Below are 18,927 nucleotides of genomic sequence, written 5' to 3' on the forward strand. Positions count from 1 at the left end.
ATTGAGGTTCACTCTATGTTAGGCTGGAAAACTGGGCTGTTATTTAGGAAGTCATTAATCACATCTCCTCCCCCGGAAAGAGATGGCGGAGAAACCTGTGAAGTACAATTCCTTACCAGCCCCCTCCAAAATGTTCCGAAATGGTAAACCTAAACACAATTTGACTACAAGAAGGTGATAGCGATTTTTCCGGTAGCATTTTATTTTAAATTTGAAACAAATTTCAGGTCACAGGTAATTGTGTGCATTTCTCTTATTGTAGGTGTAGGTTACCATTATCTAAAGTTTCATGGGTGTGTAATTAGGTTCAATTAGATCTTTTGTAAATTACATATTTTCCTGTAAGAATGGAATTAAATATGAAATTTGCATCCCAAGCAGGTTTACTGTTAACGGAGCATCTGAATTCTTAGGGGGAAAAAAGCGTAACGTCGGTTGCTTTATTTAAATGGCTTTTTTCCCCTTAAATGAGATTATTTAGACAGGCTTGTGTGTAAGGCACGCGTGTGCACATATATGACTGCCGTTTTTCTAAATCGACGATTCACAAGGACCCTCCATTGTGTTTAAGTAAAAGCACGAAATCGGCATTCTGATTTATCGTAAAGAAGCGTCCCCAATTGTCTTTAAGATAACATGTTTGAGTTTTTCGTGTTCATTCATAAATTATTTTGATGTCAGCATAGATGAAATGGCGATTGGTTATCTCTTCCTCTTGCCAGCCCCTTAAGGATCCGAGGTGAAATTAGTAGCAAGAAAGCATGTAATTGACAAAGTCACGTGTGCTCAGGGGGCCAGAAACTGGAGAGAGGAGAGAAAAAAATCAAAAGAGGGAAAGCACATTAGACCATGCGAGCTAAATTTGTGATCGCACAAAATCAAGATGTTAGATTGATGCAGAAGATCACTCCGTTGCAAAGGGAAAGTTTTCATCTCACGAGTTTGGAGCAGAGGGCCCGTGGGGCAACATGGCCGAAGGTTAATTTTCTTTTCTATTGTTTTACTGTGATTTTCTCTCTTCCTTTCTCCCGCCCTCTCCCTCTCCCACCCTTCTTTGCCCGTCCCCCCTTCCCCTTTTACCCCAATACTGAGCAGTACCCCCCACCCCCCATCGCGCAGTGGGGCTTTCTGCAACCTATTGTTATAGATCTCCAAAAATGTTTTGTACCGCCCACACTGATTCACAACTTGAAAAGCTTTCAGGGGGCTATTGTTTGAATTGTTTGAATGTGATTAAGCGCAGTTTCAGTTAGTGAGCCCAAGAAAACTTTTATACACCTGCCCCCTCCCCCATTCCACCCCAACTTTAATTGAAAGTTATTGGGGGGGAGGGGAATGCACATTGCAAATAACCCTGGATTCACTGCTGCCGCATGTGCATTAACTAGTTCTAACCATCTTCACGATTTCTCTTTCCTCCTCGGGCACGCCGGAGAGAATTAGTTTCGCTGAAAATTTCTCTTTGTACATGGGATCAGTGTTAAATCAGCAACATGCAAGTAAAATAATCGCATGCTGTACTGTAATATGTGGCCGAGAAACAGAGTTAAATGAAAACGTACACGTATGTACAGAAACGTGGAAGTTGTGATCGATAGAACAGTGTGGCTTCCTCCCTCCCCCGCTTTCCCTTTTAAGCCTTTAATTTAAAATATTTTCTGCCGAATAAAAGAAGGAATCAACCATTTAATAGCTTTTTTTTTCTTTCATTTCCTCTCCCCTCCACCCCCACTCCCAAGCAGTTTTTTTTTTCCTTTCACTGAACTGTATGGCAATACTGACTAACTGACTTTTTTGTCCTGTTCTACTCAGGCGGGGCAAGCAAAGGTGGTGGAGAAGAGCCCGGGAAGCTGCCGGAGCAGGCAGAGGAGGAATCCCAGGTTTTGCACGGAACTGGCCACTGTAAGTGGTTCAACGTGCGAATGGGATTTGGATTCATCTCCATGATAAACCGAGAGGGAAGCCCCTTGGATATTCCAGTCGATGTATTTGTACACCAAGTAAGCCAAACTGTTTTTGTGTTTTGTTTTGGTTTGGTTTTGGTTTTGTTTTTTTCTCCTCGTCTTCACCTTTTTCAAGTGGAGGAGCTGACCGGTAGTTTTGTCAGTGGGCTTACAATAATGTGCCCTTCAAAATCTTCCTTACAGTCACGAGTGAATACAGTTATTAGGGTGTGTGCATGGGCACCTTCCTGGGTGTCTTTTCCTAAACAGAAAATGAAATCTCTGAAATTTCACTTCTGGGTGGTGGTTGACTTGATTAAGCAAGTTCCCCTCTTCTTTCGACAACGAAATTGCCGTAGTGTAGCTTCCGGTGTTATCGGTTACGATACATTATGTGGCCTGTGCCTGGGGAATGAGTGGGAAATGAATGAGGAAACAGTGATCATATTAAGTTTTGTTTTTTTTAAGCCAATTTGCTGTTATAAGAAATCTGTAGGTCCCCTTATTTTAGACAGCTCTAATCACAGTAGCTTCCCCAATTATTTTATATCTGTCTGTCCGGTAGTCTTTTGTAGATTCAAATTAAAATAATTTGATTTCACAGTAAAATAGAGTAGAACATTGTTGGCCTAGTATGGATTTGAAGAAATGCAAGAGAGGATTGTTGGTAATCAAACATTTTAGAAATGTGCTCCGTGTAGGGCATAGGTCCAAGGATACTGTCTCTTTAAGAGACTGAACTCAAAAAAACATGTGGCCAGAGGCGGCTCTAGTTTGTATGTTTAAAATGTGCTAGTGGGCTACTTGGGGTAAATTTCCACTGTTGCTTATATTGTGTTGTAATTTTTTAAGATGCTTCAATACCAAATAGAATGTCATTGCTTCTTATTTAAGAAATTTTACCCAGAAACAAGGAAATTAATACCTCTCCCCCTTTCACTCCTCTGTTGTGCTTAATCTCTTAATAGTAAGGAAAAAAAAAAGGTATTTACAGTTTGCAAGCTTGATTATTTCATCGAAAGAAGTTAGAGAAATACAAATTATCTGTAATGAATTCTTAGGAGTAAAGGGATTTAGGACTAAAGAGGTTTATTTTAGCTTGACATCTAAGTTAAAAATAATCGAATGAATGCATATCAGTCCTACAGGTTGACTGACATAGATACATGCAGGAAATAAATATTTAGTATATTTGCATAAAAATTTTGTTTTGATAGTATGTTGCATGTTCTTAGTAATAATTTACAACCTCCTTTCCCCCCTAAGGAATATCATCTTCAAATTAAGTATATAAACAATAGAAACATATGAAACCATTCTGTTTTGATCTGTTGTCCTGTGTGCTTGGTAGCTTCCTGACCTTGCTGTGTGGTGTGTGTTTTCCTTTCCTAAAGGCCTGGCTATCATTATTGGCTGTTTACATGTGGAAGGATCAGCATAATCTGTGAATTGAAACAGGGTTTAAATACATAAATAGAACTCCACAGACAGGCTACTGGATTTTATGCCTCCTACTTTATATGGCAAAATGAAGCCACATTTTCTGCTTTTCTCCTCCCTAGACTGAATGACTGAAATCATTGACAAATCCATTTTCTCTCAGGCCTCTGCTTTCCCTGCTTTGAACCTTCTTTAGGTTGTTAAAATGTTCTTTACAATCTCATAAATTTGTTTTATAGATGAATGAAAAAAAATAGCCCTTTTCTTCTTTGTCTGATCACGCCTTGTTATAATTTGGTTTTCTATGTTTACCTTTTAATGTATTCAAATAGTAGACATTTTATTAACTGATATTAATGTTTAGAACAATGAGACATCCAATTTTAAGCTATTTAATGGTTGTATGTTGATAAACATTCCCATATCCACTGAATTAAGAAATGTTATATTGCTGCAAAAGTTTTTTTATATACATAGTGAATAGTTTCTAGAGTACAAACATTGATTATTCATATTAGACTTACTTTAAATTTTCTGTTACACATCATGTATTTACTAATAGAACAGTATTAAAACGATGTGTGTGATAAAAAATTCTCTCAAAAAATATGTATTTGTATTTTTCATAAGAATATCTGGATACATTTTTAGGAAGAAGTATGTAAAAAGTCAGTAAAACTCACGTATTAGCATTTTTGTGATGTAAAAAAATAGGGCAGTAATAATCTTTAAATTTAAAATTAGAAAGTGACATTTTAGGGCAGTTTTTGATGGTTAAAGTATTTGCTGTTTGAAATATATCTCAGTTTTTTCCTAGGGAAGACTATTTAGAATCAGTTGCTTTGTTGTTGTTGTTGCTGGGTTTTTTGTTTTGTTTTTCTTTGTTTTTTTTTTTTGCTTCTTAACTTTGATGCCTAGGTAAAGGGATTTCTGTCTTATATTGAAGCTTATATAAATTGCAAATAAATCATATGAATAATTGTTTTGAAGAAGGCAGGATCCCACTGATTTTAGCAAAGCAGCTACAAGTAACAATTTGATGGTCATAAATAATGTGTGCAGCATCACTTACACAATCAGGTTGCAATTCAGGACCATTTTATAGAAGTTTTTAAGACATTTTAAAAATTATTTTTTTAGCTGCCATTTTTACCGTATGAGCATTTTTGAAAGCATACTAGATTTTATGTATAATTATAAATTAGATTTTTCCCCATTATGTGTGTATACTATTTAGTTATGAAAGAATAGGCATCATAGATAATTAGGAATTTTATATGTTCAACTAGAGCGACATCTAATTATTATTTTAAACATATGAAGTAGTGGCGGGTTTTTTTGACTGTTTAGAAGTACATGTGTCATTGGATTTTTAAAAAAATATTCTAAAACATGTTTTTAATAGTATATGTTTGGGGAAGTAAAAAAAGAAATGATTTTAGTTTCTTTAAAATAATATTTAAAAATTCATGCCAAGGCACCCAGATATTTTTTTCTCCTTACAAATATTGATTGCAAAGAACTGCACATCAAAAACAATCCGTTGCTATGAAATGAAGAGAATATATGAGTGTGTTCTTAAAATAGAGCTATACATTTATGGTTACGTAATTCTATTTACAATTTGTTGGCAAAAATACAATCAAACTTTCTTTTGGTTTCTGTAATGCCACCAACTTCTCAAAAACATGCCCAAGACTTAGGTGCTGTCCTCTCTCTTTCTTCAGACTTGTTGATAAATGTAGTGAGACTCTGCCATTTGAGGATGGTATGTGACCATTGGTTTAAAATGACTGTCTTCATTGGATTTTCTAATGTTAACTGGTGATTTAAATGATTGTATTTTTATGGGTTTGTAATGAATAGATGTATTCGGATACGTTAATACTGAAACCCTGATAGCATTCAGTATTTTTAGAAACTTAACAAAAATGTATAGATATTATAGTTGTGAATTTTGTCACAGTGCACTGTTTTTGAGGTGTTCCTTAAAATTTTCAGTATTTAAAATATTTGGTGATGATTTAGTTTGTAAGTAGGATAAATTTGTAGGAATTTCTTACTTAAGCATCCAGTGCAAAACACTGAGTAGTAAGAGTGTAGATGATTAATTCAGATTTTAAGTCTAGGTTCTTAACTCAGTTGATTTCACCAATTAGAATACAATTATTTTGTAAGTGCTAATAATTAATACCCCTATCAGTTTATTGTTACTAAGTTTTTAAAAATTTGCCTCCACTGTTAGATTGTGGGGTAACATGTCTAAATTACCTGGAAAGGTCTCTGGCAACTTTCTGAAATATAATCTTTTAATAGTACTTATATATGTGATGATACTTTAAATGAATCACATGGTAATTAAATACTAGATCATTTATGGAGAAGGTCAATATTACTCAATAACTACCTGTTGATATTATGTAAGTTTTTCTTTACATAGATTTTGACATCTATTTTTAAAGTCATTATCTCAACCAATAAGATAAAAGTGATCATTTGAACTTTATTTTGTCCAGAGGAGGGTTGGAATCCATTCTCCTTATTACTCTCTCTACAGCTCATTTGCATAATAATATTTTCTTGTTGGGTTATATATTTGGGATTGTTTGCCATCAAATAGGATACAAAGAATTTTTAAAAAATAAATTTTTTAATTTTTATTTTTGGCCGCGTTGGGTCTTCGTTGCTGCACGTGGGCTTTATCTAGTTGCCGCGAAAGGGGGCTACTCTTCGTTGTGGTGCACAGGCTTCTCATTGCAGTGGCTTCTCTTGTTGCGGAGCACGGGCCCTAGGCACGCGGGCTTCCTTAGTTGTGGCATGTGGGCTCAGTAGTTGTGGCTCGTGGGCGCTAGAGCGCAGACTCAGTAGTTGTGGAGCACGGGCTTAGTTGCTCCGCGGCATGTGGGATCTCCCCAGACCAGGGCTCGAACCTGTGTCCTCTGCATTGGCATGCGGATTCTTAACCACCAGGGAAGTTCCACAAAGAATTTTTAACATAAATGTGTTTCATTTGTTTCACAGTTTATGTAAGAATTCTTTTTCAAAGAGAAAGAGTAATTTCAAAATGATTGCAATTTAGCTATTATTACTCAGTTGGCTTAAATATTTAATTTGGTTTTTAAGTCTTCAATTACCTTTCAGGTATTGATGTTTTCTTCTTTTGCTCTTTATTTCTGATTCATGGTTTGATCTTTATGAGAATACAAATGTCTATATTACAAAGATTTTATATATTTTATGTTCCTTTTATTACTTTGCTCAGAAAACATTTCAGAAGAGTAATGGAAATAGAAGAGATAAGAGATAAGTTTAAAGCATTTTTATTAATAGTATAGGATATGAAAACATTTGGAGATGACTGATATTTAAATACATGAAAATTGAAGTGTTATACACCGTTCAATTGATGTAGCATGGAGTTCATGTCTCAGTTTTTAACATTAATTAGCTACACAATTATGAAAACTGATTTACTCCAATATGCTCATGTTTAAGGGCTTTTCATAATATTTAACTACCAATTTATTAGCCATATTACTTTTGTCATAGTTTAGAGTGAAAACATTTTTCACACTCAGAATAGATATGGTTATTTTTTTTCTTGGGGCTGTTGAAAATGTCAATATCAAAAAAAAAAAACCCAACATATTTAGATAGAGAAATCTTGGAAGTTTAAAAATGTGATAATAAACAGTTATACCTCATTTGTTAGTGAGTTCTGCATTTTAATATTTTGAAAATGGTTCCTAAAGCTACCAAATTTTCAAGATGAATTTGCCCACGTGACCAGTTTGGAAGAATCCCAAATGAAATGCTTTGAAGCTATTTAATCATAAAATCACATCTAAAGGCATTTAAATAAAAACTGTATAAGACTTTAATTTTCTTAAAAGATATTGGATACATTCCTTCTGGTTTTCAAATACTGATCCATTTTCAGGAACTTTTCTGAATACTTCTAAAAAGATATCCTTGTTCAGTTCAAACATGAAATGTGAATTGGGTACATAATTAAGACATCGTCTTCACTCCTCATTTTAAAGAGTATTGATGTAACTCAAATATTTTCCTCTTATTTTTGATTCTCCTTTTTTAAAAAGACCATTCACAGCAAATGAAGGTGTTAAATTCAAGAACAGTTTTTTAAACAAATATGTGACAAGCCACTTATGAGTATTTAGCATAATATCTTTAACCTGTCTTTAACTCATCTCAGAGTTCTTGGGTTTCATAAGAAGTTAAAAACTTGTTTTGTTACCTGGACTCAACATGGAAGTCCTTCGAGGTAAATTTTGTTGCTTTTGGACAGCAAGGAACCCTAATAAGGGTTTGGTTGAATTCATCATTCTGTTCAGAAATTACCTAACTATTGCAGATAGTTTTGTATACCTTAACTGAAAAGTTTTATTGGTATTGGGATTAAAAGTTACTAGTTAAAAATATGGTGTACTGTATTTTTATTTCTAAACCAAGTATAACCTAAACAAGTAAAGTAAGGATATTTCTGATTCAACTGGAAATTTATTACTTTAAATATGATATTTTGTAGACTTGATTTGGAACTAAATATTGAGATATTCCTCACTGAATTTCTCACTGGAACTTCAGCTTGTTCAATATGTAGTTACTGAGGTTATGGCATTGTAACATATACAGCCCATAAGGAACTTAAATGATTTATATTCTTATCTAAAATAATGTGGTAACATTTTCTAATATCAAAAAAATTGATAACAGTAATATATCAAAAAATACATTGTAGGTCAGTGGGGTACATTGAGAAATGATCTTTTAAAAGAGTATTCTATTAATTGAGTAATAAAAATGTTTGTTATGTTGCATTTTGATACATCAGGATTAATTTTATCTTCTGTCTAGCAACAAATTAGAAGATTATCTGATGATTGCCCCCCTTCCCATATCTAAATATCTGACAGTTTAGAAATGCTGTCTCAAATAAGATTTATAGATAATTGATAGCTTTAGTCTTATGTTTCTTTCTGTAATCAGCTGCAAATTGGAATAATACCTCACTTTTCAGGTGTTGTGAAGAGTAGAGATACCATTATATAAACTGCCTAGCAGGTATGTGTTGAATAAATAAACTAAAATGTAAACTAGTCTTTTTGCCACAACAAAATCAGGGATAAGTTTTTATCAGTGGTATGTATTTGTGGTTGAAAATGAAATTGGTATCTTTTATGTGCTCTCTTTAAAATTAGGCAAAATGTATTGCACAATATTAATAGCTTAATTTTAATTACAGTGAACTATAAGGCTTTTTATTACAATTTTATGGTATAGAGTATTGTTTACTATTGTTTAACACATCAGGATATAAACTGAGACTTGGACATAATTTTGTGATGCAAATGTTTTTGTTTTAATAGTTTGTTTCATCGTGAGATTTTTACCTATGTATTCAGGTATACGTATTCAGTTTGTATTCTTCAGTATAGGCTAAGGGAAAAATATGAAATATTGTCTTAAATAGACCTGTTGTGATAATTTAATACCTATAGCTCTATTAATAATTACTTAATACTTGTGAGATATGATACAGTGGTATAGAATCTGGTCAAATAGATCAGTGTTCAAATCCCAGTTTATTATATGTCTCTAGGGGAAGTAAGTTACCTTGTCAGTGTTTCAGCATCTCACAAGGGAAGGGACAAAAAAGTATCCACTTTGTATAGGGTTATTATGAGAATTAAATGTTATTAGACATGTAAAGCATTTAACGCAGAGCTTGGCAGATAGTAAGGACTCAGCGATGTTTGTACATAATTATTATTACAAAGGAGATATCATGTGGTAGAGTGAGAGAGAAAATATCAGAAATGAAGGTTTGGGTTTGGCTGTGCCACTTGGGTGGGTTTCTTACTTATGGCTAGTTGCTTCCAAGGAGCTTCAGTATTCTCATGCGTAAAATGTGGCAATAATATCTTGCCGTCCCTATTTTTGAGGAGTGGGGTAAGGGTCAACTGAGGTATCATACATGAAAATAATTTAAGAATTCTAATGATCCAGGTTTAGTTTTAATCTTCATTTCAAGCACTATATTTTTATTAATACCTTCACCATTATAAACCTTTGTCAGGTTTTTTAAAAGATAGTAAGCTCATGTCATTTATTTTTTTTGCCTTGTCAACTTAATTGAGGTATAATTTATATAGAATAAAGTTCACCAAATTTAAGTATACAGTGAGATGAGTTTTCACAAATTGTGTAACTACCACCACAGTCATCATACAGAACATTTCATCAGCCCAAAAAAGTTCCCTTGTGCCCATTTGTAGTCACCCTTGAAGAAGAGAGGCACAGTTGTCCTATATGATATTGATATGTCATATTAACTGGTTAACTGACCTGTTTCTTTTAACTTTGTCTATTTAGATATAAGCTACAACCCATTATCCTTTATGAAATACAATCCACTTATTTTCATGTTTTTGTTTGTTTCTCTTTAGTTATTTCTGCTCGACAATGACCTTTTCACCAGTAGTTTCTGTGCTTGTGAAAGTGAGATTAATTAGCATACATTTCACTAATCTTCAAACTTAATTTCATTTACCCTAATGGTACTTTTTCATACAACATAAACTCACTGCTTACCTAAAGGGCATAATTAGGCTTATTGATATTCTTATTTCTTGTCAGAAATTTAATGAATTTCTGTCTCAACTGAGTTTTTGTGTAAACATTCTTAGAGGTTTAAATCAGCAAGAAGGCTTATTGCTGTATAAAAGTATTAACTTTTAAGAAAGTGGTAACTCTAGAAAAACTTCTGGTTCAATAATTTATCTATTCAACTATTTTTTTAGTTGATCACATACTAAGTGTAAAGCATTGTTTGATGATAGATTTGAGAGTTCTGCTCTCCAGATTGCTATATATTCTTCCTGTTTACTTCCTTTTGGCAAACTTTTTAATAAGATTTTTCCAATTCTCATTCTTTTCATACAAGGTATGAAGCAAAGGCTCATTTTCCCCATGTACTACTCACTTTCTTTTTACAAAGTTTAATTATGCTTCTCTCTCTACCCATAATTTGGGGATAATTATGATGAAAAAATAAATGTTAGTTTTTAAACTTTTGAACTAAATACAATGATTTCTCATCAGTCTTATATAGTTTCAGATTTCATGCATAGAAACTAAACTGTCTTTACCATTGCTGAGAATCATATTTTATTGTGCTATTAGTAGTATGCTTATTTTTTACCAGCTGCTCTAACTTTTTGTTATAAAACACTTTTTAAAATCAAACCTCACTGAAATTTATTATTTTTGTTCCTTGAAGTTAGCTTCTATTTCAAAATCTTGTAAGTTTAATTTACTAATAACTCGAAATTTTTCTTTTCAGTTTTATTGTTCTATGTTATATAAATACTCTATGTAAATTTCAAATTAATTTTAATTTGGCCATGATTTGTTCATGACCATTTGTTAAGCTTTGTAAGCAATTCCCTAGGTCTTTACAGTTAGTAGCTACAAAGTTCCTAGATGCAGTAGTTCCTAAATCCTTTTATCTTAACGTGTTTTCATTCAAATGAATTACCTTTATCCTTAATTCAGTTTGTAACAGAAGTCTGACAACACAGGTTATATCTATCACTTTAAATACTTAATAGATCATTGATGTGTTGTAAAGCTTGGAATGAATGAATTCTATCAACTTTTTTCCCAGCCAGAATTTTAATAATACATCATTTTGCTTACAATATGGAAACACTGGTGCTTGGAAACTAATTCCACTTTTCAGCAACTCCTTTAAATAGATTAAATGATACGAAAGACACGCACCTAACACAGTTCAATGTAAGCCATACATTTAAAAGGATAAATGAATGATTTTTTTTCAGTTTTAACAAAAAACAAAAAACTTCTCTTTTCAGGATTGGTTAAACTATGAGTCAGAAATTTAATTACAGTCTTGACCTCATTTTTTTTTTAGCTCTCTAATTAAAATTTTTAGTTGAATACTAAATCTAAGGACAGTTGGATTTGCATGTTTGCCCCTTTCACTGTTTCCTCCCCCTTGCCATTGAAGAATTTTGAATGGGGAGGAATTTGCGCCCTTTGGCTCAGGTTGCAGACCCACTTGATCAAGCCAGAGAAGCCGGGGTCAGAACTATTCATTGCTTATCTTTTCCTTGGGCCACTTGTAAATCCTGCCTTTCTGCTCTGCAAAATATCTCTTTATATTAGACTTATAATAAAGCCTGGAGAATAAAAATGGGCATAATAGTTGATGCTTGATTGTGACTTCACATGGGTTAATTTCACTATTTTTGAAGTTTTTCATGCCACTGCAGGTTATTTGATGTATGTAATTTTGTTTAAATAATGCTATTTCATTAGATATTAGAAAAGCATCCTGTTGGTAGTGAAAGTTTGGTGAGATGATATTCTGTCTCAGGTTGAGACTTAACACCTTTGAAATGTAGTGATTACTTTTAAGTAAACTGAATTTATTAATTTGAATTCAATCTATAAAAGCCCCAAAGTATTTTGTTTTGATGTGCTTAATTTCTAGCATTTATGCTGACACTTAAAATTTTCCTGAATCAACTATAGCACAAGTTTATGAACTGTATCAATAATGGTGTAAAGACTTTAAATATAGACCCAGGTTTAAACAAACACAAAACACTTTGTTCTTATCTCAGCATCCCTTAAAAGTATACAGCTCTGGTTCAGGACCTCAGGACCACCCATCACCCTGGACATTGGATACTCCTATTTATTCAAGAAGCTTGTGAAGTATCTGTGTGCCAGTGGGGGGATGGTGTGTGTATCTGTGTAGGGAATCACAGTTAGGTGATTTTACCCCAACAAAAACAGCACCGTTGTTTATAAGCTGAATTATGTCCCTGTAGAATTTTCTAGTTGTAAAACCTAATTTACATTAAATATTTGTTATTTTATGCAAGCGCTGGTTGCAGTTTTCACATTTTTGATGCTTCCATAAGGTTAAAGTGGGCGTCCATTAAGATTAACCTCAATCCATTACAGCCTTTTGGCTTGCAGGCCCCACCCGTTGGCCTTGGATTGCTAATACCAAGCTTTTGTTTCTTCCTGTAGAAAGGAAAGGAAAGAAAACTGTTCTTTCTTTTTCATTGTGTAAGTCATGTGACTTCCTTTTTAGTTAGTTACAGATAGGGTTGAAGTGAATCTCAAAATGCATAACATAGCAAATGTTATGTTTATATGAAATATTTATTGAAATGTGCCTCTTATTTAATTCATGTGTTTTATGCATTAAAATATTTGTTTTGAACAACTATACCTTATATTACATCCATGCAGTTTTTTAGGAAGCCAAAAAAAGGTTACCAAATAGATTTTTAAAATAAAACTGATCTTATCTATATCATGGTAGTTTCTTAGTGTATACGTTTTTCTCTCAGTTATCTTGTAGTATCATTTGAGTTTTTTTAACTGTAGCTTATTTCTCAGAACTCACAGTGTAAAGAAAGTAGCAGTGGTGTTTGGGATGATTTTAGTCAGGAAAATTTGCTGATAGGAAAAAAATGTGTTACAAAACTGCATGTACATATAAGAAGGAACTAACTGGATGTATTTCTTTTTGCTCCTCTTCTCTCTCACCTCTCTATAATAGTAAGTGGTGTAGCTAGCTGTTAGGAGAAAATGCTATCCAGCTCCTAGAATATTTACGTTGATGCTTAGTCCCAATTTGGGGATTTAGTCATGATGTTATAATTTACTATTAAATATTTAATCTTTAAAATTATTTAAATTTGTTCTTAAGCTGTTTTCCCAAACATTTAAATTCTGTTTTAGTAACAGTAGAGCTGTCCCCAAATAATAAATAAAATATTTTGAAAAACAGTACTTCTAAAAGAAGTATCCTGTCAATGATTTTTAAAATACAATGTTCTTTGACACATGATATTTCCCTGCAAGTCAGTACTTTTAAAAGACTTCTAAGGAGAAATCCTACTGTGTTTTAAAATCCTGTATGCATTTTTATTTAAAATGTTGTGTTTCAGTAAAATAAATTCTTACATAAAAAGCATTGTTTCTTACATTTTCAATAGTCTTATACATCTTGAAAGTCAATGATATTTAATCCAATGATTTTGCTGTTATCCAAGATAACTTGGTTAGTTCAGATTTTTTAATATGAAAAATCTGTTGAGATATACAGAAAAGCTACTTAAGTTTAATAACACTGGGTTATCAGTTTTTCAATAACCAGGATCTGGTTTGAAGTCTGCAGTGTGCTTGTCATGTTTTCATGTTTTCATTGACATTAAAGTGTATAGTAAGTGATTTATTTTGCATGGGCTTTACAACTGAGTATTTGAACTTCAGTATATTTCATTAATTAACTTTCAAATATTTATTGATATTTTATTTAATGTTTAAATTGCCACTAAAATTTTGCTTTGAGGAAAGGTTTAGGATACTAAATCTTTCAAATATGTGATACTTCTTCATTTAACATTTGGATAGCAAGGTATTCATAAAACACCAGCAATCTATTATTAAGTATTTGAATTAGTACCAACATTTTTTGTTGAAATAATCCATTTAGTATCTTAGTGTCACTCTGAGTTTAAAATAAAAAGATTAAGAAACAAAGTCTAATTTTAAAAAATTACTACCAGATTTTTTGTGTACCGCATGCTTTTTTTTTCCTAACAAAATATGATATTAGAAAGTGAAAAGTTGGGTGCTTTTCCCTTTATAACTATTTTTCTCCTGCAAAGTTTTCTTTAACTTGTGTGAAGAGTAGTTAAGTGAATTTACATGGCTTTAAGTGTCTTCATGTTTAGTCAGAAGTACAAAGTTCATTTGTGGGGAGTAATACCACTTGGGATATTGCTACTTGTTTTCATGAGGATTACTGTAAATAAATGATAGTGAATGATTTGATTTCTAAATTTTCTTTCCCCTAAAATAAACTTTATAAAAAATGGGAAATAATTTTTCAAATTGTTGAAATATCTGAAGGACCAAGTAAATATGGACATTTGTTTCAGTACATGCTCTTTAGTTTAGGGTTGGGTATTTTTTTAAAGATATTCTAATATAAGAAATCTTAATAAGTAATGTTTGGGAAGTTGTTAGTTATTGACCACTTTTCCTTACTCTCTGCCTTTACTTTTAAAAGTATCTGGTCACTGTTAAATCATTAATATTCCTAAAGGTAATCCAGAATTTCCTATGAGATTCAGTGTTCAACATGTATTCAATTATTCGAATTTACAAAATTCAAATGATTTTTGGAAAATCTTGTAAGACATGGGACAGTGTTTTCAGAGTACGATTTTATGGAATAGAATTCATTATTTTGATACATATGTATATGTTCCCATTTTTAGCTCTAAATTGAAAAAATAAATTACCCCAATTATTAAAGCATTATATTGTCCCCAAATGATTCCTGCCCTAACATCATTTGATCTGCCATCGGGAATTTTTACGGCCTTAAGTGGTCTCTCTCTTTAGTGTCCGCCTCCCCCTTTTCCCCTCCCCCACTCCCCTTCGGGAAGGAAGCCTGGGGCCCTAGCTCTAGAGATACCAGAAAAAAGCAGTCACTCAGCAGAAAGTGTCTGTCTTTAGCAGAAGTATCATCCCTTGGAGAAGAGTGTAGTTGAGAAGAGGTTAATAACAGAGTTTATCAAACTTTAATTTCGAATGCATTTTTGGTACAGCTGGATATTGTGGTGTTAAGAAAAAAGAAGTCTACTTTGTCTGTTTTAGGCATTAACAAAGTCAAATTCAGTCCTTCACCACTTTTCTCTCTTTACTTAGCTTTGGCTAAATCTTTTATACTGTTTCTAAAGGCTGTTGCCAGTAATTTTCCTAACTTTGAAGAGGAGTGTGAGTTCTGAAAAAAAAAGCCATGGATGGTTAGGTAATTTTAACATTTCTAAACACTTACTGATTATTTGAAATATTTTCCTAAATTTCCAAAGAAAGTTTATATGAAATGTTTTACTCAATATCATTTGTCATCTAAAGATAATGTTTGTGTGTCTAGCATATTTTTGCCTAGAAGGCTTTTTAAACCACAAACTAACTCATAAAATTGGCTAACAATGAAAATAAATTGATACTGATAGATCTAGAAATGTTTTAATTATTTACTTCCTTAGATTGTTCATAAATTCCTTCTTTTGTTTGTTTCAGGATGAGTAAGGAAATGCAGATTCAGTGTGGTAAACACTATAAACTGTAGTGTAAGATTGCTGAAGGGCCCAAGTTTCTTTGTGCTGTAGATATTTGCGCTAGCATTTCTTCATCTTAAAGGGCAATCCCTTTACTTAGCTCCACATGTGTTGGTTTAAGTTTCTCATACTTACTGACCCTAGTTTGAAAAACTTAAGCAGAATGGTCATGGAATCTCACAATTAGCTTAAAGAGGATTTTAGAAGTTATAGTTTATGTCTGAAAGATAATAAAAATGAATATTGTGTAATACTTACGTTTTATGGAATAAACCAAAGATATTTTGAGTTTTTTGAATGTTATTTATTAAAAGGACAAACACAAAAATATGACATAATTGCAGACATATTTAAAGTAATATAAAAATGATAAGTATAAGCAATCTTTTGATAGAATACTTGAAAAAGAAAGTTAGAATGTAATCATATATTCCTTTCTATTAGTCTACCCCCTTTCCAGATCAACAAACGTTTATATTTGTTTTGTTTTAGCCTCTTGCTAATGCTAAATTCCCACTACTACCCTTCCCGGGGGATAGACCCCAGTTTGCCGTCATTGATCCTAACTCCGGATCATCCAAAGACACTGGTATGCCTCCCCTGTAACAAGGCTTCTGTTCTGCCAACACAAGAGAACCCTTTAGCCATAGCCAATCAATACTGTAGCAATGATAGTGATCAGGACATCAATAACAGAATGATGATAATAGTATCATGTAAGTTTTATAGAGTGTTTGCATGTGCCAAGTGCTGTGCTAAGCATTTTACATCCATTAAATTTTCACAGCTCTGAAAGATAGTTACTATTGTTGTCTCATTTTTAAGATGAAAGAAATGATCTTAGAATGGTGAATTGCCTAATTTCACACAGTTGAGCCAGCAGTATGACTCCAGAGCAGTGCTCTTGAATCTCTGGGTTCCAGCCACATTTTTAGCTGTTTTAATTTTATATTAATATGCGTAACTTATGCTAAGTGATTGAGATTCAATTATGAGCCAAAAGCAGACAGGGATTCTGATTCTGACTTCACGGAGTTTAAAGAACAGTAGGGGAGACAGACAATCAGATCACATAAATGAAAGTAAAATAAAAACCATGATGAGTGCCATGAAGAAAAGGTACATGGTGCTGTAAGTATATAACCGTGACGGTTCTGACCTAGTTTCAGGATCAGGAAGGCTTCTTTGGGGCAGTAAATTTGTGATGGGTGTTGAAAAATGAGTAGTCGAAGAACAAGGAAAAGAATATTCCAGCAGAGAAAGGGGGAATGTACAGAGGCAGGAGGGAAAATGAACATTAGCTTTACAATGTGTTAGGATTACAAAGATCAGTAATGTCCAGTCCCTGTCTTTAAGAAGCTTGCAGTTAGAGTGTGTGTGTGTGTGTGTGTGTGTGTGTGTGTTGTGTGTGTTGTGTATGTGACCAGCAGTTACCACAGAGTGATAAGTGCTAGCATAAGAGCAATAAGGCAGGAGTTGCCCATGTTTTTAGTAGTGAGGAAGGCTTTATAAAAGAAGAGACCATTTGAGATTGGCCTTGGAAATACCTGGGAACTTGGCAGCCCGAGAGGGCATTTCATGTTATACTTGTGCAGAGATGAGGAGAGGTGAAAGAGCCTCTAAAGGCCAGTGTGTAGGTAGGGTGCCAGGTGCTTGCTGGGTGGAAGCAGCAGGTAAGGGGCATGGCAGACCAGTGCTGGAAGAAGACACTCAAGCCAGGGCTGGGCCAGTTTGAGATCAGGCAGGTTTATCCTTGGTCCTCACCCTAAACATTGCTATTTATGAATTTCTTTAAAGTACTCCCTCTCCCCAAAGCTTCATTGGCTATTTGTTTTCAAATAGAATTTAGACGTTTTAGCCAAGCATCCTACCTCTTCATGACCTGATTGAATCTACTTTTCTGTCTTTCCTCTCATACTTAAGTTGTTTGCTTTGTCAAGTCACAATGTACCCTACACTTCTTTGCCTCTTCCCCTTTGCATAGATAATACTGTCTTTCCCTTAATTTCCTTCCTACAGTCACTTTTGGAAATCACTGCCATCTTTCAGAATCCAGCCCCAAATTTAGATCCTTCTTTCCCTGAGGCCTTTCCTTATCCTTCTAGCTAGAATTGCTTGCTTACTTCTTATAAACTCCAAAACTCCGTTTGTCATAGATTGTCTTCTTTTACATTTTTTGTTGTCTTGTGTCTCTGACTAAATTGTAAACTCTTGAATTGTCTTACCAAATTTTGTATTTCATGCAGTATATGGGAGCATGCTTTTCATAATTCATACTCAAAACCATTTCTTGAACATTCAAAAAAGTATAATATATTAGGAACATTTTCTCCTATCTTCCATTGCATAAAAAGATATGAATGTTATCCAAGAAAGTGTATGTAAACTCTTCTTTAAGAAAACCTAGTGTTCAACTTATATTCAGTTCCCTTTGAATATCACTCTCACATGTTCATTATGCATCAAGTTACACATTCTGCTTTTGTGGGCCCAGGATGCTTTGGGGCTTCTGTCCCCTCCCTTTTTTCTTAGCAGAAAAGATGGTGGCTTCTGTGCTATATTTATTACCACAGTTTGCTAAGTCTAAAATGTCTGCAGTTTATTGGAGGGGAAGGACCTTTGTGTCTAATTCTCTATTTAAGTCCAGAAGGCTTGAACTTTATTTTCTTTCCTTGGGTAGAACTTCCACCAGTGACAATTCCTTTCATATATACTGATTTTCAGTCTGGAGGACGTGCCTCTCTCACCCATCCCCATCTCAAACTTTTCATCAAATTGGTTTGCTTGGATATGAAAAGTTAGTGTCATTTCTGACTCATGAGTCTTCTTTAGCCCTCATGTCCAACCAGTAATTGTTGCTGTTGCCGTTTTTATAATCTCAAAATGTCGCACAACTTCCTATCATCTGTACTTGAGATCTTAATGATCAGAGCCCAGTCTTGATTAGCTGCCTAGGGTCCTTACCTAAAAGAACACAGACCTGAAATTTAGGCAAATCAGATAAAGCAGCTTTGGAATTAAAGACAGGCATATGATATGATTTGATGCCGAGGTCTTTCTTCCAGGGGTGAGCTTCTGCAGGTAGATCACTTTCCAGAGGGGATCATGGTGGTAGGCAGTCTTCATCAGGACTTAGCTCCATCAATTCATTCAACAAATAATTATTAAACACCTAATATGTGAGATATAGCAATGAGCAGAAGAAGACAAATGAAAATTCCTTTTTCATGCATTCCCATTCCTCTATCTCTTTTTTTATCTTCTGTCTTCACTGTGAAAAAATAGGAACATAGACTAACAATACTCAATGTAGAATACAGTATCTTTAAAAAATTAATTAA

The 18,927-nt window shown here is 33.6% G+C and overlaps 1 protein-coding gene across 1 annotated transcript in view; it reads left to right on the plus strand.

The window, feature by feature from the left end:
* The first annotated feature begins 968 nt into the window (after positions 1-968).
* Positions 969-18,927, plus strand: part of LIN28B (lin-28 homolog B) — a 114,994-nt gene continuing 97,035 nt past the window's right edge. The window contains exons 1-2 of the mRNA XM_030882790.2: positions 969-978; positions 1,813-2,000. Of these exons, the coding sequence (XP_030738650.2) occupies positions 969-978; positions 1,813-2,000 (198 nt within the window). The remainder of the gene's footprint in view (positions 979-1,812; positions 2,001-18,927) is intronic.

The sequence above is a fragment of the Globicephala melas genome, chromosome 14 (assembly GCF_963455315.2).
Source record: "Globicephala melas chromosome 14, mGloMel1.2, whole genome shotgun sequence".
Classification (NCBI taxonomy): domain Eukaryota; kingdom Metazoa; phylum Chordata; class Mammalia; order Artiodactyla; family Delphinidae; genus Globicephala; species Globicephala melas.